Source organism: Colobus angolensis, unplaced genomic scaffold (assembly GCF_000951035.1).
Source record: "Colobus angolensis palliatus isolate OR3802 unplaced genomic scaffold, Cang.pa_1.0 Scaffold101, whole genome shotgun sequence".
In the NCBI taxonomy this organism is placed as follows: domain Eukaryota; kingdom Metazoa; phylum Chordata; class Mammalia; order Primates; family Cercopithecidae; genus Colobus; species Colobus angolensis.
Window position 1 is genome coordinate 3,064,334 of NW_012111031.1, and position 21,659 is coordinate 3,085,992.

The following is a 21,659-nucleotide window of genomic DNA, read 5'->3' on the forward strand; positions in this document are numbered from 1 at the left end:
CACACACACACAAACGCACGCACACACTCTCTCTCTTTCTCTCTCTAGCCAGGTGTGGTGGCTCATGCCTGTGGTCCCAGCTTACTCAGGAGGCTAAGGTGGGAGGATCCCTTGAGCTCAGGAGTTTGAGGCTGCAGTTAACTATGATTGTGCCAATGCACTCCAGCCTGGGTGATGGTGTGAGCCCCCGTTTCAAAATAAACAAATAAATAAATAAATAAAATTTAATTTTCATTTTTCTTTATCATTTACATTTTTTCACTGTTCTAATCTTGTTTTAGTATTTTGATTATCCCAGAATTGTCCTCAGTGTAGAACATGGAGCTCTAGTATTTGGTAAACTTGGTCATATTAGTAGTTCATTTTACGTTAATCATATTCTTATTGTTTCTTCAGAATAATAACATGCTACTTAGTCATTACTTCCTGGATTGTATTTTAAATATTTTTAAAATATTTTAATTTTTTATAGTTTTTCTCAAAGTTTTCTAAGATCTCTCTTCAGTGTTCTAAGATCTCTCTAAAATATTAAGATTTTATTTTGATGCAACTGTTTGAAAGAGTCCGCAATATCTAGCTAGAAAAGGAAGACAGAGACACAACAATAGGATTTAACAATTCAAAATGCCCTTAAGCTGGGTTCCCCGCACATGGCAGATTTAAAATAAGTGTCTGAGCTCCTAGAGCTTCATACAAACATCATTTTCTACTTCCTGGTTTTTTTTTTCCTCCTCTAGATCAGTTGTTTCCAAATTTTGGCAAGGATCCGAATTACTTGGAAGTATACCACAACAGATTGCTAGGCCTCTGCCCCCCAAATTTCTGATTTAGTAGATGGAGGTGGAGAGGGGAGGGGCCAGATAATTTACATTTCTAACAAGTTCTCAGGCAATATTGATAAAATGGCCTGCTGACCACTTTGATAACTATTGCTCTACATCTTAATAAGCCAGAATATAGCCCTCTTCCTTTTATCCAGTGCTGTGTAAAGTGGTGGCTTTCAGAAATATTGTTTTCCCATCTCCAACCTCATTATCTGGGAGAATTTTGTGCAACAGCCTACTGTCTCCTTGGAGATTCTGACTATATACTTCTCCCTCCCCTGAAATTTGACAGTGACTACCATAGTGAAACACAGTTTAATTAATTAGTTAATATTATTAAGAGATGAGGTCTTGCTCTGCTGCCTAGGCTGGAGTGCAGTGACACGATCATAGCTCACTACAGCCTTGAAATCCTGGGCTCAAATGATCCTCCCTTCTCAGGTTCTGAAAGTGTTGGGATTATTACAAGTGTGAGCTACCATGCCTGGCAGCTTTTACATAGAAAAAAAAAATTTTTTTTTTTTTTTTGAGACAGAGTCTTGCTATATATCACCCAGTCTGGAGTGCAGTGGCATAATCTTGGCTGACTGCAAACTTTGCCTCCCAGGTTCAAGCAGTTCTTGTGCCTCAGACTCCCAAGTAGTTGGGATTACAGGCGTGAGCCACCATGCCTGGCCTAAATAGAAATTTGACTGGTTTATAGTAGAACACTAAGGAATTTGACACATATGTGTATTTGTATGCATTTCAGTCCCTGTAATACTATGGTGTTACAAGGTAGTATAATTTTAGGATTTTCATAAACTTAACAAATTACAAAGACAACTTCCTCTTTAGAAGACCTGTTGGAATGCTTCATTAATGAAGCAAAAATACAACCCAATATCATCACAAAACTGGAATGGATGTGCCTATTTCTCAAGTATTTTATAAATCTTGTAAATATGAAAACCATATTTAGAAATTAAATTGACCTGGCATTATTATACATTTTTAAAATGAAGCTAACAGCATAAAATAAAGCATAACAATTATTATGTACTAAATAATCAAATTTCCCATTGCTAAAGACTTAAGGTTCTTAAGAAGTAATAAAATTTATCTTTGCTTTTTAATAGTGAACACAATTTACAGCAGCTTTTTATCATTTATTTGAAATGGTTTGATTAAATAAGCACTGGTAGGAAAATTTAAATGCTGAATTTATCAACTAATGAGCATCCTGTTATATTCTTGGGAAAACTTCTGTGCAAATACAGTCTGGCTTATATTAACTGGTATATTAACTAATTCAAGCACGGTCGGCCAAGAAATAGCAATGTATATACTGACCAAGACAAAGAGCAAAAATATGTTCTAGAATAATACTATACTAGGAAAAATAAGAATTTCAGGAGTCTTCACACTAGAACAATCTTCAAAGCTTGCCTCAAGTGAGCAAGAATGACATGTAGTCTCCCCACCCTCCTCCTGGAATAATTTAGTCCAAAGGCCAATAGGTGGGCTGAGTTAAGGCAAGCCTTTGTGCTGGGGACAGGGATGTGTTGGGTGGAGGCAGCAGCATGTACCCAGTAGGAACTCAAGCACCTTGATCCTGAATAGGACTTTAGGGAAGAGAATAGGGGGACAGGGAGGGGTTTGATCCAGTAAGTAAATATACTGAACTGGATCAAAGTTTCTCACTGATGATGAAGGAAGTTAGAAATAAAGACAGGGGAAAACTAAAATTAACCTGTGGCACTGGATTAGAATTGAGGGTATCTGGTGTGAACTCATGATTTTTAAAAATACAGAAATAAGAAACACAGACATGTATCTGTGTTGTAACTGTATATTTATGTATATACATGTGTATAAATATTTGTATATAAACTAAACATATGCACACATATAGTTCCTAGCTCTGTCCATTGGGAGGGTACCCAGGAGCAGTAAAACCTCTGTGACAATTAAGTATACTTAGTATCTAGATCTTGATTCCTAAATCTCACTGTCCACTAAAAGGATCCTGGTGCTTTGAGAAATGGCCAATTCCAGAGTTGAAGAAGGTAAACTTTAAGATGGGACTAGAATATCTTGTGCCAGAAAGGAAGGGCTCAAAGAATGAGAGACATGTCAAAAGGATTCTGCAGCCAGCTTGTAGGGGATCCCAAATCTGGGACAATTTGAGCTTCACAATAATCAAAGCAACAAAATATAACCCATTGAACAGACTTCCATGAGTACCTACTGATATAAATGGGGAGAAGAGAAAGTCTTTCTTTCCTTACAGTATAATGCCAACTAATTAATGTAGAAAAAATGATAAAATTTTAAAAATCACCACTTGGCACCATCAATCATGGTTATAATTGATTTAGGCAAGAATCACCAATGGGTGTTAAAACGATGGATGAAAGTTTAATAAGGAACAAGATGCTCACAGGGTACACAGTATTTACAAAATACTTATTAATTACAAACAAAAAAGAATAACTTTATGGTTATTATAAATATGAGAAGAATATGGTAGATACAGGCTTTATCAAGTGACTACCAGTAATAAGACAAATTGAAATGATACGCCACTTGATATGATACACTGAGAAAAATGTAGCGTTATTTTCTGTGATATCCTTGCCAACAAAGCATACACTTAGTGCGTTCTAACATTCATATTTTAAAAGATGTTTGGTCACATTACACAAATAAGAGTCATAAAAATTGGTTTTTGTTTTAAATATATAAAGTTTGAGAAGCACCACTATATAATAAAGTAAAACAAAAAAGCTCACTAGAAAAGGTCAACATTATATAAGATCTAAAACCAAAGGAGTGAAGTATATACTTGGATTTAAAACAGTAAGAATAGAGGCCGGGTGCAGTAATCCCTGAACTCTGGGAGGCCGAGGCAGGAAAATCGCTTGAACTCAGGAGTTTGAGACCAGCCTGGACAACATGGTGAAACCTTGTCTACAAAATAAGTTAGCCAAGTGTGGTGGCATGCACCTGTGGTCTCAGCTCCTTGGGAAGCTGAGGTGGGAGGATGACTTGAGCCCCGGAGGTTGTGGCTGCAGCGAGCCATGACTGTGCCACTGCAGCAGCCAGGGTGACAGAGTAAGAGCCTGTCTCAAAAAACAAACAAACAACAAACAGAAAACAAAGAACCCCAATGTGCCAGTAAGAACAGGAACAAGGAACAAATCTTTTAAGGGTTTTCAAAGCTTACCTTAAATTTATACTTAGTACTACGTCTGAGATTTTTCACTGTGTAAGCAAGATCTTCTCCATCATATTTAGGCTTAAAACCATATCCCTGGAAAAGGAAAACAAAGTCTTCATTCGATGTCTTAACAATAGAAATATGGGCAATAATGAATATGTAAAAAGACCCAGGTTTCTCTTCATCTTCTACTATGTGCAATATGACTAAAGCTCTGTTGAGTGGAATCCTCACCTTGATGCTTCTGTCTTCAGTGGGTAGACCCGGAAATGCTTATTGAACATTTGGTGGAAGATGAAGCAGACCACTTAGTCTCAGTAAATATAGTAGGCCAAGAGAAGACGATCTTTGTGTTGAGGGAAGAGAGGTTAGCGTTGGAGCCAATGGTAACTTCACCATCAGTAAGCTATCCCAAGAACAGAGATTTCCCAGAGACATCGTGCAAGAGCTGAACAGAACTGTAAGTAGTTAACATATTTAACTTGCCCTTAACACATAGTTGTTTAAGTAAATAATTAAAGGGTTAGCTGCACTGGCAGGTGAGGGTGTCACTTAGATTTGGGATTGCTATGTCCAGCACCAGTGACAACGCTTTACAAACTTTCCAAACGTTATCATTTCTTGGATTAAAAAAAATTGAGATATAATTCATATGCTGTAAAATTCACCATTTCAAAGTATAAAATCTAATGGCTTATAGTGTATTCACAAAGTTGTGCAACCCTCACCTAATTTCTAATTTCAGAAAAAGCCTGTCCTTTTTTGGGTAGCAGTCACTTCCCTCCTCCTCCTATCTACTAATATGCTTCCTGTTTCTATGGATTTGTCTATATCCATATAAATGGAATCATATAATATGTAGTCTTTTGTAACTGGGCTCTTTTATTTAGCATAATGTTTTCAAGGTTGATTCATGTTGTGGCATATACCGGTACTCTTTTTATGGCTGAAAAATATTCCATTGTATGGATACACCACATTTTGTTTATTCATCTATCTGTTGATTGATATTTGGGTTGTTTCCACTTTTTGACTATTATGAATGCTGCTGCTATGAACATTTGTGTACTAGTTTTTTGTATGAACACGTGTTTTCAATTCTTTTGGGTATATACTTAGGGGTGGACTAGTGCTATTTTTGACCTATATTCCTTCAAAGTAGCTCTGAAAATCTATGAACTATATATAGATCTAATAATAGAATACACCCTAACTTCTGGTCAGCTAGGCTCTAGGTAACAGGATGTGAGTGACGGGTAACTAGATTCAGGCTGCATCACAGTTTCACAGGAAACTTTAAAAATCTTCTGTGACACTTTGGGAAGCAGTGTATAAATACATTTAGAGAAAGGCAGACACATATTTCTTCATCTTTTAGAGCTGCTTAGTCAAGAAGGCTGTGATCTTCCCCTCCCCATAATTCCCCTAAACAGATACAGTTAAAGTGTAGCCTATGTGGTTCCAAAGCACAGACAGACATATATATATACACACACAAACAAAACAAAACCTCTTTCACATCAAAAGAAAATACAGAGTTTTCAGGCTGGGCATAGTGGCTCAAGTCTGTAATCCCAGCACTCTGGGAGGACGAGGTGGGAGGACCACTTGAGCCTAGGAGTGCGAGACCAGCCTAGGCAACATAGCGAAACTCTGTCTCTACAAAAAATAAAATTTTTTTATTTTAAAATTAAAATACAGGCACATGGTGGCATGTGCCTGTAGTTCCATCTACTTGAAAGGCTGAGGCGAAAGGATTGCCTGAACCCGGGAGTTCAAGGTTGAAGTGAACCGAGATTGTGCCACTGCACTCCAGCCTGGGCTACAGAGCAAGACCTTGTCGCAAAAGAAAAAAAAAAAGACTGAGTTCTTCATCATGCCTAACCTATTCCAAACAGTAACAAGTCAAGGCTTCAAAGGACTGGGAAATTAGCTAATTACTGTGGCAATATTTATTGTATTAGGATTAATGCCACACTGTTTTTTTTTTTCTGATTTTTAAAAAAATTATGCTTTAAGTTCTGGGATACATGTGCAGAACATGCAGGTTTGTTACATAGGTACACATGTATCATGGTGGTGTGTTGCACCCATCAACCCATCATTTACATTAGGTATTTCTCCTAATGCTATCCCTCTCCTACTCCCCTACCCCCCAACAGGCCCTGCTGTGTGATGTTCCCCTCCCTGTGTCCATGTGTTCTCATTGTTCAATTCCCACTTATGAGTGAGAACATGCAGTGTTTGGTTTTCTGTTCCTGTGTTAGTTTGCTGAGAATGATGGTTTCCAGCATAGCCTACCAACCAAAAAAAGTCCAGGACCAGATGGATTCACAGCTAAATTCTACCAGAGGTACAAAGAGGTGCCGGTACCATTCCTTCTGAAACTATTCCAAACAATATAAAAAGACAGACTCCTCCCTAACTCATTTTATGAGGCCAGCATCATCCTGATACCAAAACCTGGCAGTCACAACAAAAAATGAAAATTTCAGGCTGAGATGCCTGATGAACATCAATGCGAAAATCCTCAATAAAATACTGGCAAATCGAATCCAGCAGCACATCAAAAAGCTTATCCACCATGATCAAGTTGGCTTCATCCCTAGGAATGCAAGGCTGGTTCAGCATACACAAATCAATAAATGTAATCCATTACATAAACAGAACTGATGACAAAAACCACATGATTATCTCAATAGACGCAGAAAAGGCCTTTGATAAAATTCAGTACCCCTTCATGCCAGAAACTCTCAATAAACTAGGTATTGATGGAACGTAGCTCAAAATAACAAGAGCTATTTATGACAAACCCACAGCCAATATACTGAATGGGCAAAAGCTTGAAGCATTCTCTTTGAAAACCAGCACAAGACAAGAATGCCCTCTTCTCCTATTCAACATAGTATTGGAAGTTCTGGTCAGGGCAATCAGGCAACAGAAAGAATAAAGTGTATTCAAATAGGAAGAGAGGAAGTCAAATTGTCTCTGTTTGCAGATGATATGATTGTATATTTAGAAAACCCCATCGTCTTGGCCCAAAATCTCCTTAAGCTGAAAATGTTTTAAATACACTATTTAAAATCCATATTTGCACTTACTGAAGTTTCTTCCTCCATCTCTAAAATGTAAGAAATTCCTTCATCTGATGGTGTTCCTGAAGGCTTACTCCATTGTAAGGATAACCAAGTAATTCCAGCCTTGGTTAATACAGGACTTGCTGGCATAGAAGGAGCACAGCCTGAAGTGTAATATAAGACTTCTTCACTAAAACCACTGTTGAAACAAATGGTTTTAAAAGGTGTGAAAAAGTTATTTTTACAGTGAAAGAACAAGTTTGTAACAGATGTAATTTTTTTTGAAAATGACAATTTTTGATAATGAATTATAATACAAATAATATATCTTGGGTTTGATCTCTTTATGATAACCAGGTCAGACACCAAACAGTCAATTAGTGTTCTATTAAAAATGCAGTTTTGTTCAGATTTGTAAGCCTTTATATCATAATTTGTCCAGTCAATGAAAAATTATATATATTATCTTATGGAAACAGTAACACTCATGTACTGGTGTAAATGCTGTAACTTTTAAACACACTTTCATACAATGCCATTTATATAAAATAGAAAATGTAAGTTCTCAGTTGTGTAATTAAATGCACCTGCCCCTAAGGTGAGCAGCGCTATCTCTAGATCAAAAATAATTTTAATGACTCTTGAAAGATACTTGGCCTTTCTATTCAAAATTGGGTATTTTAGATGTTCTTACAACTCACCTGACTTTAAACAAAATATTGAAATTACATATGCTGAGGAGCAAAAGAAAAATCTCTTGGTCACATATACAAATCTAATTTATATCGGAAGATCTTGGAAAGTTGTAAGTTTAATCTTTCCTGTGGTTCCTATGTAACTAAGATAACTCTCTCACAGCTTTTGCTAGACTGGTGAACACATCTTAACCATATCAACAAAGAGATAAACTAAACAGAATTTTTAATGAATAATTTGGACAGTAAATAATTATACAAGTGAAGTTGACTTGATAATCTAAAAATATTTACATTCTTTTATAAAATACACCTTACCTTGTACCATAGTCATTTCTGGCCGATAGTCTGAATTTACAGCCCATTGCTGGTGACAGTTTAGTAATTTTAAATTGTTTCTGTAAGCCCATGTAACACTGACAAAATTCTCCATTTCCTTTTCCCTATAAGAAATGGCTGATTATTATATATCATGTACATTACTGCAAAAAGATAAATCCACATCAATTCCTTCTTGACAGTTACATATTAGCAAGTGTATACTAAAAGCCATGGATCTCAAGAGAAGGCTGAGATACAGCACATCTTTTATATGATATAGATCATCAAACACAGAATTAAAACACCAGAAAGCAGGTATCTTTGTATAGCTTCCTGAATTAAGCACTATCTTTTAGCCAATGTCAAATCTCTGGTTTTAATAAAGAAAACTCTGCAGGTATGGCCCCTACAATCTCCATGGAAGACTACCAGTGGTAGAAATGGGGTGACGATCTTTGACAGGGTCAACTGGCAGTTTTTTTCAACCTATGGAAAGCTCTAAGTGAACAGTTTTAAGAAAAGGTCCTTACCCATGCCCAAACTTCCAACTAGATAGCTCATAAACTTCTTTAAAATAAAACTTTTGGAGCTTCTACTGCTTAGACTAACACTGAAAAAGTTCTAGCAGAGAGCACAGCCCAATTACAGGCAATAAGAGGGAGAGAGAAAAGTTAGGACAACTAAAGAGTTTTAGAAATTTAGAGTGCTAAATAAAACGGGTAAGTTTCACATTCACCACCCATTTTTCTTTATTGTGTTGCTAGAGATGAAAGGGTAGTTAGGGTGACTTCGGCTTCAAAGAAAACCTGTAGACTGTCCTTGACTGCTTTACTGAATGCTTGTTTAGTGGATTCAACTGAGTTTCTAAGTAGAAAATCTTATCATCTCTAAATAATGACAGTTTTGCCCCCAAGCCAGACCCATGACTGTACTTTTTGCTTTGGTTTCAAGTCATACTGCCTTAAGAATAACTTCTGAAAGAATGTTAAATAAAGGTAGGGATAATTGGCAATCTTGACTTATTTCAGCGTTGCATAAAAATGCCTTTATTTGTTTAGTGATGGTACAAAAATAACTATCAAATAAGAAATTACCTTTCTATTCCTAATCTGCTTTGAGTTTTAACTCAGATGAATGGTAATCAAATACTCTTCCTTAATTTATCAATATAGTTTTCTTCTAAATTAATGTGATATGTTAATAGGTTTTCTAATTCTAAATTATCTTAGAATTTCTGGAATAAAATCTACTTGGTTGTGCTTTATTGTTCTTTTAATATACTGCCAGATTCCCAACTTATCAATGGAATTTCTTCCACTCCCTCTGGCCCCTCTTCTTAGCTTGGTACAAGCCACAGGGCAAGAGAGAACATAGTAACTGATAATAAAAAAAATGTACTAAACCAGGCTTGTCCAACCTGCAGCCCAAGGGCCACATGCGGCCCAGAACAGCTTTAAATGTGGCCCAACACAAATTTGTTAACTTCCTGAAAATATTATGAGATATCTTTGTGATTTTTCAAAAGCTCATTAGCTATTATTATTAGTGTTAACGTAAGTTGGTGCAAAAGTAACTGCTGTTTTTGCCATTACTTTTAACGGCAAAAACAGCAACTACCTTTGAACAAATCTAGTATTTTGTGTGGCCCAAGGAAGCCAAAAGATTGGACGCCCCTGTACTAAACAACGAAGTCCAGTATGCTTGCTGTGGTTGGCTGAGTAATGGCCACCATGAATATCCAGGTCCCAGTCCCCTGAACCTGTGAAAATGACCTTATATGGTAGGAGGAACTGTAAAGTGTGACTAAGAATCTCGAGATGGGAGCTCATCCTGGATTATCTGAATAGACCCTACATGGAATCTTAAGTGTTAGAGGTTTGAAGACAGAGGAGGAAGAAGGTGATGTGATGATGGAAACAAGGGGAGAAAAGGCAATATGATGTGGCCATGAACCAAGTAATGACAGCCTACAGAAGCTTGTCAAGGCAAGGAAACAGATTCTCCTCTAAAGTTGCTGGAGAGGGCCTGGCCATGCTGACACCTTGATTTTGTCCAGAGAAATTCATTTTGGATTTCTGGCCTCCAGAACAGTAAGAGAATAATGTACTGTTTTAATATCAGGTTTGGGGTAATTTGTTATAGCAGCCGTAGGAAAAGGAATACACTTGCCTCGAAGGCTGATGTGAAAAAAAAGTTCCTTTATCAAGGTAGTTACCTAAATAATAGTTTTGATGGTGATTTAGTTGAAAATAGGGAAGTCAGGAATGTTTTCTAAAAACACCATCAATCCACTCATGCACCACACAAAATCATTCATACTTTTTTTGACAGAAGAATATACTTGATGATTAAAACAAACGAAAAAGTTATTTCTGCCTGAAGATACGCACATAATGTTAACCATTTAAAAAGATTCAATTTACTTACTTCATCCCATTCTAATACAAAGTTTTGGATTTTAGAACCATTGTCACTAGGTGCCTAAAACCAACATCAAAAAACAAAATGAAAACAAATTAGTACATTCATAAATGATACTGTGATGATCTAATATAAGGATCTAGCTTATGTGGCAGATGTTCTCTGTGACTTAGTCCTGGGAAAATGTTCATGAAAATACAAAAATATATGTATTGTATACCCTATAATCCTTTCAAATTTAAGGAAAGAAATATAAGGAAAGAAAGCAAGAAGCTACTCAAGTCTTCCTGAACACTGAACAATCTCTTTTAGCAAGAACTATTAATAAATTGAAAAAGTCGTTAAAAAAACCATTTTGCTTTTCTTACAGAGAGTTTTATCAGCTTTAAGTTTGTAGGACTGATCCTGTCATTTGTATTAAAACTCACCTTACAAAATAAATGGAATATTGTATAAAATACCAAAGAGTGAAGAACCAGGGTGCTGAAAGAAGCTCTGGGAGGGCAGTGTCTCGGTTCTCGTTTCTAGACTGACTGTGCTGGTTACCTGAGACTGCTGACTTAGCAATCTGTTAATATTTTAGATGTAAAAGAATGCAGTTCCCTTGGCATTTTATTTCAGTATTTAATCACTCTCAAAATCATGAATTTCAACCTTACTTCCATCTGAATTTTCTTTCTACAATTTCAGCCCATTTCCTCTTTGCAGAACAAATGATCACCCCTATTCTTATTGTAACTCCATATATTTGCAGACAATTGACTTTAAGACTCTGGTCAAAATTCTACCATTTTAATTTTTGAAATGATGTTTTATTAACTCTATCCAGTTTTTACATAATATTGCTAACTATGTAAATGGCAATCAAGGATCATTAACTTTTTAATACAGAGGAACACAGAGGTCTAAATTATTTGTTAAACACTAATACAGATCTTATAACATTAATTTTTTATTAAATTATAATTTAAAACTGGTTAGCATAGCCAGAATTTGCTTGTTAAGTTAGGGTAATATCTCACTGAGTGGCAAAGCAGTGGCAGTTAAAAATGAATATAATGTGAACGGGGCATAATGTGAACGGGGCAGAGAAAGAATCTTTGGGAAACTCCAACTCTTATGATGTAGAGGAAGAGAATCCAAAGAGAGAGATCAAAAGTCTCAGCAGGAAGTGAGGGGTATAAAAAGACATTTTCCAACTGTTAATGACTCCAGACTGCTCTAGTCTAGTTGCTGAGGTCTCTCACATTTACTTGATTAATTTTTCTCTTTTTCAAAAGTGAGGCTATTAAAATGTCCACCTTAACCTGAGACTGATCCTCTCTAGCTTTTCTCCAAGTTAGAGGAGTGTAAAGTGTAAAGTGTTTTTTTTTTACCTTATTTCATTTAGTCCTCAGATCAACTCTATGAAGTACCATTACCTGAACTTTACAAAAGAGGAAATGAGGGCTTCAAAGAACCAAATAAATTGTCCCAGATCACAAAGTCGTTCAAAGTAGAGCAGAACTGAATTTGTTCTACCTGCCCACAAAATCAGTGTTCCTACCCAGTATTCTAGGGGCTGAGAAGTACACAGTCTGCCTCGGGGAACTGGCAATAAACAGAAAAAGATCATCTTTAGTGAGCTTTTTGTTATCACCATGCTCTGGCAATTCTAAACAAAGTCAGTTAATAAGATACCTCTCTCAACTGCTACCTCCCATGTTAACCCCCATAGGAATCCTTTTAGATTAGGTGAGGTAGCAGTCAAAAGACTAGATATTCAAGTCACTAAACTACTCTTAGTGACTTTTCTTCATTTTTAATATTAAATAACAATAGTTATTATGCTCATTATGTTCTAGACATTATACCTTGGGCTGTTTAGATGCTACCTGTTTTAATCCTCCCAACTCTGAGGTATATAATACTATCCTCCAACAACAGTGACAATATCTTTTTCCAACAATGTTGATTATTGTGTGTGTACATAGGGCCATTTCTGGAAAGGTTCAAGCCTGGGAAACCTGTGTGGGTAATCTGAGGTACCACTGCCTACATCTTATATAGGGATGTTAGGATACTGTTAAAGGCAGACATTTCAAAATTGTATTTTAATTATCATTGAAATAAAGGAACAGTTACCTACAGAAATCTTTAATTATATAAAGAACAATGGGTTGCTACCTCAACTGCTCTACCAAAGGAAAGGGTCTGAGCATATTCACAAATAAAATACTACTGTAAGTGACATGAAATAAAAGTAGTCATACTTTTTAATCACACATGAATATATGTATATATACACAGCTGCTTTACTTACATGTGTTAATAGTACTTTTTGACTACAAAAGTATCTAATATCCTCAGAGGAACTAGAAACTAACAAGCTACTGAACAAGTAGTAAGCCTCACATTTTTAAAAGCTTTCAAATGTAAGGCTAGCCCTGAGCTTGGTCTCGAAGCAAGGACAGATAATTAAATCAAGAGGAATAGTTACATCTCACTGCAAACCAATACTAACAGGAGTGGTACCCCATTCTAGAGGATGCTTTGAAATTTTGTGGGGGCTATTTCTGACCTGATCACAATAAAGCAGGAGGGGAGAGTCTGGTGGTTATGGGGTAAAGATCAAGGGTGCTAATAGCCCCACAGAATGGGGGACAATCAGTATGATGAGGAATTGTTCTCTTCCTCTAGGACTTTCAAATATCTATCAGAACTGAAGAACCAAATTCCATTTTATAAAGTATTTTTAGTATGGTTTTAACAGACACCAAGTTTCCCAAAATGCAATAACTGTGCAATCTGGGAAAGACTGAATTTAATTTGTTCAGAAATTTACCGAGTCCACACTATTTCAGAAAATCACATAATCAGTGACAATGCTGTCTGTGGTATTTGAATGACTAATTCTATGTATGGTATATGTCCACTTCATTGTATCTTCTTGTGTAGCTGGGACAAAACATTTATAAATTAAAATATATACTTTTCTATTGAGAATAACTTTATTCCTCCTTTTAGGCAGCATATTGATCTATGAGTACAGTTATTATAAATCTAATTTTACAATACAACTCAGAATATAAAGGCATCATGACAAAGTATGACAAAAAGGAGTAATGGGTTAAGAATCACTGTTATGAACCTCAATGCCATCACATGTGCAATGTAATAAGCACTGTTAATTACAAATCAATCGTTTTTGCTATATTTACGTATAGTAAGAAAAACCAGTAACAGTGCTATTTTAAGATACATTAAATAGGCATTTGTGTCTCATATGTAAAGAGCAGGAACAAATTAGAGCTCTTTGTCTCCAGAAACAACTGAAACTTAATACTACCAGGGGAAACAAAGAAACACACATCCAGCTGGAAACACCCTAAAGAATATTCTTACCTTCCATTGCAAAGTGAGTGAATTTTTGGTCCGATTGGCTATCCTTGGTGGATTAGGTATATCAGGTTCACAGCTCAGGGTGGTAAAGATTTCAGCTTCTGAAGGAGTTCCCTTTATAGAATTATATTCTGCCTGGACTCTATGGTGATAAAATAAATAGTTTTACCTTTCAGAATCACTGTATCCTGTTTTCAACAGTGTCACCTTTAAGTACTTGCAGATTAGGAAGGTGTCCACTAAAAGTTCTATCAAGAAAATATGACTATCAGAAGTAAAAGGTGACCATTCCAAAAAAAAGGACAAGTTTTTTTTTTCTTTTTTGCTGCAACCAAAAGAAATAATTTAAAATTGTGATATAATGTGAGTGTACATATATGTGTATTTACACACACATGCAAAAAAAATTCCTGAAACAAGTTTCCTGAAACAATGTTCTCAACTATGGGGAATACACTGATGCTTTCTGTCCTATTTGATTCTATTTCTTTTAAAAAAAATGCTGAATATAACGCACAAAATTAAATTCATGACTAAATGTGACTACAATCTACAGTATGAAAAATATTAGGTTGGACAATACTTTGAGTATATCCATAGGAAGTACACTTGAACACTTAGTAGTTTAACAGAAATAATCCCAACCACATACACTCTTTATAAAAATGGGGGTAATTAACTAAATGTGTTATATTAGGCTTCAGTTGGGTAAGCCCTAGAGTCTATGAAATTTTAGTAAATTACACTAGAAGAACTGCATAGAGTAAAACATTATCTAAGTTCTTCCTATTAAACGTTATGAAATTCTAGTCTTGTATCCCGAACCCTAAAATAGGATGTAGTAAAAATATGTGTGTAAACCAAGTATTTATAATTATTTTATAAAAATTCCAAAAGCTGGGACAAGTTTCCACTGCCAAACTAGATGCTACAGACATATTCTACAGATTCATTCCAAACCCAGAATTCTAGCCCTTCACTGTAACATGAGTTAAATGTTTTTGTTTGTTGAAAAATTTTGATAATTTTACCAACAGAAAAATTGAAGTCTGCAAATTTTTTTTTTTTTTTTTCTGAGATGGAGTCTCACTCTGTAGCCCAGGCTGGAATATAATGGCACAATCATGGCTCACTGCAGTCTTAACCTCCTGGGCTCAAGCAATCCTCCTACTTCAGTCTTCTGAGTAGCTGATGCCACAGGCCTGCATCACGATGCTTGGCTACTTTTTGGAGTTTTTTGTGGAGATGGGGTCTCGCTATGTCGCTCAGACTGGTCTCAAACTCCCGGTCTCAAGAAATCCTCCTGTCTTGCCCACCCAAAGTTGCTGGGATTACAGGCGCACTGTGCCCAGCCCACAAAGTCTGCTTTTAATCCGAAATTAATGTTTAAATTATATAACAGATTAAAAAAATAATTATTAAAAAAAAAAACCCTTATGCTGTATCATATAGAGGCAATCTGTAGGAATTCCTTACTTTGCATGGTAATCCGTGGCTGGCTTGAGATCATTTAAAGTGATATTTGTTTCTTCTCCTCTGGGGAAAAAAAGGTAGTATTTCAATGTCTGGTAAATAAAGCATTTTCAAACGATGTACATTATATACACTATAGTTTAGAGTATTTTATGAAACTACTTCTTTCTTTACCAACTGTAACTGGATTCAGATTCCACTAATATGGAATTTGGCAGCTAGGATATGTACCAAACTTACATGTGTACCTGCATACTACTTTAAAACAAAAGGTAGTGCTAAGCAAATCCGCTGAGTGAGCCAGACTCTTTTTTTTGGAGCGGAGTTAAGGAAGATATTTAGTTTACTGAAGAAACAAAACTATTATCAATTATTTAAAAATCCATTTTGCATAGTTAAAATGATAAATAAAAGATGTACTGTTGAAAGAAAAACTGCCAATTTTTTACAAGGAGTCTGTCACTATTTTATTTTATTAGAAAATAATGTGGAACTTCATTTAAAATGTTACACTTTGAACAGATCACCTAAGAGAGAACACTGGAATTAAGCAGGAGTGACTGGAAACATGTAAAACAAGGAAGGAGAGGGAAGTAAGCCTGCCAGGCTGCAATCAGCTGGGAGCCTAGAAAGGTTCTCCAGTGTGGGGAAAGGGTAAGTAAGTGACTCCCAGGGGTCCACATTCCCATCGTGGACTCCTGTATTCTAGTCATGGGAAAGACCCTAGACCCTTGTGGGCTGCAACTAACACAGGGAGATGCCTGGAGTCGTGCAAGGCATTGCTCAAGAGACGGAGCTCACGATGGGTCCTATACACCTCCCAAACCCTAAGCAGGTAGAACAAGGTATCATATTGAGAGCACAACCCCCAACAGACTGCATCCTGCCCACGGGCCCTACAGTCCCCACATCTCCCCATGTCTGGAGTCCCACTGACATTTCCTACCCACAGGCCACCACTGTGACTGGTTGCTGCTTTCAGGACTAAAGCTTGAGCCATTGGCAAAGATCCTGCTGCCCCCAGCAGCGAAGCTGCTGCACATCTTTGTGTACTCCAACAACAAACTTCCTGTCTGCAGCAACTGCAGCTGTGGGCTGCTGCAGCTGGGGCCAAAGCACAAGTGAAGTGGGTATTCCCTAGCTGCCTGCATACAGCTGTTGCCACTAAAAGCCCTCCCTAGTAGCAGGTCTGCAGCGTAGCCACTGCCGCCTTCACCTGAGGATTCTTCCTTGGGCCTGGTGGTCATCCCTACCCTGCCAACACAGTTAGCACCTACAAACACCACTGGAGGGTCTAAGGACAGGTCTTGATTCTGTGCTCCCAGTATTTGAGCACACTGGGAGGCCTGGGGACTACCCAGCCTAGTCCATCACCTGTGCCACACCTGAGCACTCCTCCTGGTGGCCTGAGATTGAGCCCACCCAACCTGCCTTTAATCACTGCAGCAGGTATCCATTTGCATGTACCACCTGTGGACCTGGGGACTGGCTTGCCCAGACTGTCACAGTCACCACCAACATCAGCACGGACTGCTTGGAACCCAGAGGTTAGTCCTAATGCCATCACCCAAGCCATATCGGCTTCCCAGAGGCCCAAGAACCCACCTGCCCACCTGCCTGGCCCACCGCTGCCACTACTAGCACCTGAGCAAGCTGCCTAGAGGCCCAAGAATCAGAATGCCTGGATTTGCTAACACTGGTACTCATGTACAACACCTGGGGGCCCAAGGACAGGTAGGCTTGGGCCTGCTGCTGCCACCACTGAGGCCTGAGGGCAGGCTCACCTCACATCCCCACCCCTAGCAAAACTTCACTACAGCCTCCACTAACAACTGTACCCTAAGCCACTGTGGAAATCACAGACACCATAACACTGTTTACAGCAGAAGACATATGAAGACTGTACTTTCACATGCACCCTGAATCAAAGCCACAGTGCTCTACCCAACCAACACTATAGATGCATTTTCAGGAAAAAGTCTTCCCCTATGAAAGCAAGCTCAAAAAACTGAAAGAAGTGACTGCTGTACCAGATGAATGGATATTGACATAAGGACAGAAGAAATATGAAAAAGCAAGGCAATATGACACCTCCAAAGAAACACAATAATCCTCCAGCAATAGATTCTAATCAAAAACAAAAATTTAAGAAATCCCAGATAATGAATTTGAAATACTGATATTAAAGATGCTCAGCTGAAATATAAGAAAAACCAGAAAAGCAATACAAATAATTCAGAAAAACAATTTAGAATATAAGAAATTTACCAAAGAAACACAATCATAAGAAAGAACCAAATAGAAATTCTAGAACTAAAGAATTCATTAAATGAAATACAAAACACATTCGAAAGCATCAACAAAGGACTAGATACAGCTAATGAAAGAATTTCAGAATGTGAAGACAGGTCTTTTGAAATAACCCAGTGAAACAAAGATAAACTTCAGGAGGCCGAGGCGGTGGATCACCTCAGGAGTTCAAGACCAGCCTCCCCAACAAGGCAAAACCCCGTTTCTACTAAAAATAGAAAAAAACAGCCAGGTGTGGTGGTGAGCATCTGTAATCTCAGCTACTTGGGAGGCTGAGGCAGGAGAATTGCTTCAACCCCGGAAGCGGAGGTTGCAGTGAGTTGAGTTCATGCCACAGCACTCCAGCCTGGGCAACAAGAGCAAAACTCCGTCTCAAGATAAAAAAAAAAAAAAGAATAAAAATGAATGAACAAAGCCTATGTGACATATGGGACACTATAAAGCAACCAAATATTTGAATTTTTGGTATCCTAAATGGTGAAGAGAAAATAAAAGGGTTAGAAAACCTATTTAACAAAATAATAGCTGAAAACTTTCCAAATCTAGCAAGAGATTTAGACATCCAGACACAGAAAGCTTGGAGAGTCAGATATGAAACAGATATAAACACAAAACAGTCTTCTGCATGAAATTATAGTCAAACTGTTAAAAGCAAAAAAGCAAAGAAAATTCTAAAGACAGCAAGAGAAAAGCATCTAGTCACCTATAAGGGAACTCTTATCAGATTAACAGGATTTCTCTGCAGAAATCTTACAAACCAGCAGGGAATGGGATGATATATTCAAAGTGCTGAAGGAAAAACAGCTGTCAGCCAAGGATATATACTCAACAAACTTATGTTTCATAGAGGAAGGAGAAATAAGGTATTTTCCAGACAAGCAAAAGCTGAGGGACTGCATCACGACTAGTGCAGTTCTGTAAGAAATGCCTGAGGGAGTCTTACACCTGGAACAAAGGGACAATATCTGCTGTTATGAAGACACAAGAAAGTATAAAACTTACTGAACTTACTGATGGAGCAAACACACAAATGAGGAAGAAAAATAACTCAAATGTACCATTACAGAAATAAAAAAAAAGAATGAAACAAAGAACATAAAAATCAGATATCAATTAATAAAATGACAGAAATACACCCTTACATATCAATAGTAACTTTAAGGTAAATGGATTAAACTTTCTCCTTAAGGAGGCTGATCCAAGATGGCCGAGTGCCGAATAGGAACAACTCCAGTCTACAGCTCCCAGCGTGAGCAACGCAGAAGACAGGTGATTTCTGACTTCCAACTGAGGTACCGGGTTCGTCTCACTAGGACGTGTTGGAAAGTGGGTGCAGCCCAGAGTGTGAGCCAAAGCAGGGTGGGGCATAGCCTCACCCGGGAAGCGCAAGAGGTCAGTGAATTCCCTTTCCCAGCCAAGGGAAGCTGTGAAAAACGGTACCTGGAAAATCAGGACACTTCCACCCTAATACTGTGCTTTTCCAACGGTCTTGGCAAATGGCACACCAGGAGATTATATCCAAGGGCCTGGCTCGGAGGGTCCCACGCCCACAGAGCCTTGCTCACTGCTATCACAATAGTCCGAGACGGAACTGCAAGATGGCAGTGAGACTGGGGGAGGGGCGTCCGCTATTGCTGAGGCTTGAGTAGGTAAACAAAGCAGCCAGGAAGCTTGAACTGGGTGGAGACCAACACAGCTCAAGGAGGCCTGCCTGCCTCTGTAGACTCCATCTCTAGGGGCAGGGCAGAACTGAACAAAAGGCAGCAGAAACTTCTACAGACTTAAATGTCCCTGGTCTGACAGCTTTGAAGAGAGTAGTGGTTCTCCCAGCACGGAGTTTGAGATCTGAGAATGTACAGACTGCCCCTTCAAGTGGGTCTCTGATGCCCAAGTAGCCTAACTGGGAGACACCTGCCAGTAGGGGCTGATTGACACCTCATACAGCCAGGTGCCCCTCTGATACGAAGCTTCCAGAGGAAGGATCAGGCAGCAATATTTGCTGTTCTGCAGCCTCCGCTGGTGATACCAAGACAAACAGGGTCTGGAGTGGACCTCCAGCAAACTCCAACAGACCTGCAGCTGAGGGACCCGTTAGAAAGAAAACTAATAAACAGGAAGGAACAGCATCAACATCAACAAAAAGGACATCCACACCAAAATCCCATCTGTAGGTCACCATCATCAAAGACCAAAGGTAAATAAAATCACAAAGATGGGGAGAAACCAGAGCAGAAGAGACGAAAATTCTAAAAACCAGAGCACCCCTTCTCCTCCAAAGGATCGCAGCTCCTCAGCCACAAGAGAACAAAGCAGGATGGAGAATGACTTTGATGAGTTGACAGATGTAGGCTTCAGAAAGTTGGTAATAACAAACTTCTCCAAGCTAAAGGAAGATGTTTGAACCCATCACAAGGAAGCTGAAAACTTTGAAAAAAGATTAGACGAACAGCTAACTAGAATAAACAGTGTAGAGAAGACCTTAAATGATCTGATGGAGCTGAAAACCATGGCACGAGAACTACGTGACGCATGCACAAGCTTCAGTAGCTGATTCGATCAAATGGAAAAAACGGTATCAGTGACTGAACAACAAATTAATGAAACGAAGCGAGAAAAGAAGTTTAGAGAAAAAAAAGAAATGAACAAAGCCTCCAAGAAATATGGGACTATATGATAAGACCAAATCTATGTTTGATTGGTATACCTGAAAGTGATGGGAAGAATGGAACCAAGCTGGAAAACACTCTTCAGGATATTATCCAGGAGAACTTCCCCAACCTAGCAAGGCAAGCCAACATTCAAATTTAGGAAATACAGAGAACACCACAAAGACACTCCTTGGGAAGAGAAAACCCAAGACACATAATTGTCAGATTCACCAAAGTTGAAATGAAGGAAAAAATGCTAAAGGCAGCCAGAGAGAAAGGTCGGGTTACCCACAAAGGGAAGCCCATTAGACTAACAGCAGATCTCGGCAGAAACCACATAAGCCAGAAGAAAGTGGGGGCCAATATTCAACATTCTTAAAGAATTTTCAACCCAGAATTTCATATCCAGCCAAACTAAGCTCCATAAGTGAAGGAGAAATAAAATCCTTTACAGATAAGCAAATGCTGAGAGATTTTGTCACCACCAGGCCTGCCTTACAAGAGCCCCTGAAGGAAGCACTAAACATGGAAAAGAACAATCAGTACCAGCCACTGAAAAAACAGGCCAAATTGTAAACACCATCGATGCTAGGAAGAAACTGCATCAACTAATGGGCAAAATAACCAGCTAATATCATAATGACAACATCAAATTCACACATAACAATATTAATCTTAAATGTAAATGGGCTAAATGCCCCAATTATAAAACACAGACTGGCAAATTGGATAAACAGTCAAGATCCATCAGTGTGCTGTATTCAGGAGACCCATCTCACATGCAGAGAGACAAATAGGCTCAAAATAAAGGAATGGAGGAAGATTCAGCAAGCAAATGGAAAGCAAAAAAACCCGCAGGGGTTGCGGTCCTAGTCTCTGATAAAATAGACTTTAAACCAACAAAGATCAAAAGAGACAAAGAAGGCCATTACATAATGGTAAAAGGAGCAATTCAACAAGAAGAGCTAACTATCCTAAATATATATGCACCCAGATTCATAAAGCAAGTCCTTAGAGACCTACAAAGAGACTTAGACTCCCACATAATAACAATGGGAGACTTTAACACCCTACTGTCAACATTAGACAGATCAAGGAGACAGAAAGTTAACAAGGATATCTAGGACTTGAAGTCAGCTCTGCACCAAGCTGACCTAATAGACATCTACAGAACTCTCCACGCCAAATCAACAGAATATACATTCTTCTCAGCACCACATTGCACTTATTCCAAAATTGACCACATAGTTGGAAGTAAAGCACTCCTCAGCAAATGTAAAAGAACAGAAATTATAACAAACTGTCTC

At 38.0% G+C, this 21,659-nt stretch overlaps 1 protein-coding gene across 3 annotated transcripts in view; it reads right to left on the minus strand.

The window, feature by feature from the left end:
* Positions 1-21,659, minus strand: part of FNDC3A (fibronectin type III domain containing 3A) — a 216,032-nt gene that overhangs the window by 26,020 nt on the left and 168,353 nt on the right. For all 3 annotated transcript variants that reach the window (XM_011939495.1, XM_011939501.1, XM_011939509.1), the window contains 6 exons: positions 15,398-15,457; positions 13,925-14,063; positions 10,547-10,600; positions 8,117-8,241; positions 7,128-7,302; positions 4,033-4,119 (listed from right to left, as the gene is read on the minus strand). In XM_011939495.1, the coding sequence (XP_011794885.1) occupies positions 4,033-4,119; positions 7,128-7,302; positions 8,117-8,241; positions 10,547-10,600; positions 13,925-14,063; positions 15,398-15,457 (640 nt within the window). The remainder of the gene's footprint in view (positions 1-4,032; positions 4,120-7,127; positions 7,303-8,116; positions 8,242-10,546; positions 10,601-13,924; positions 14,064-15,397; positions 15,458-21,659) is intronic.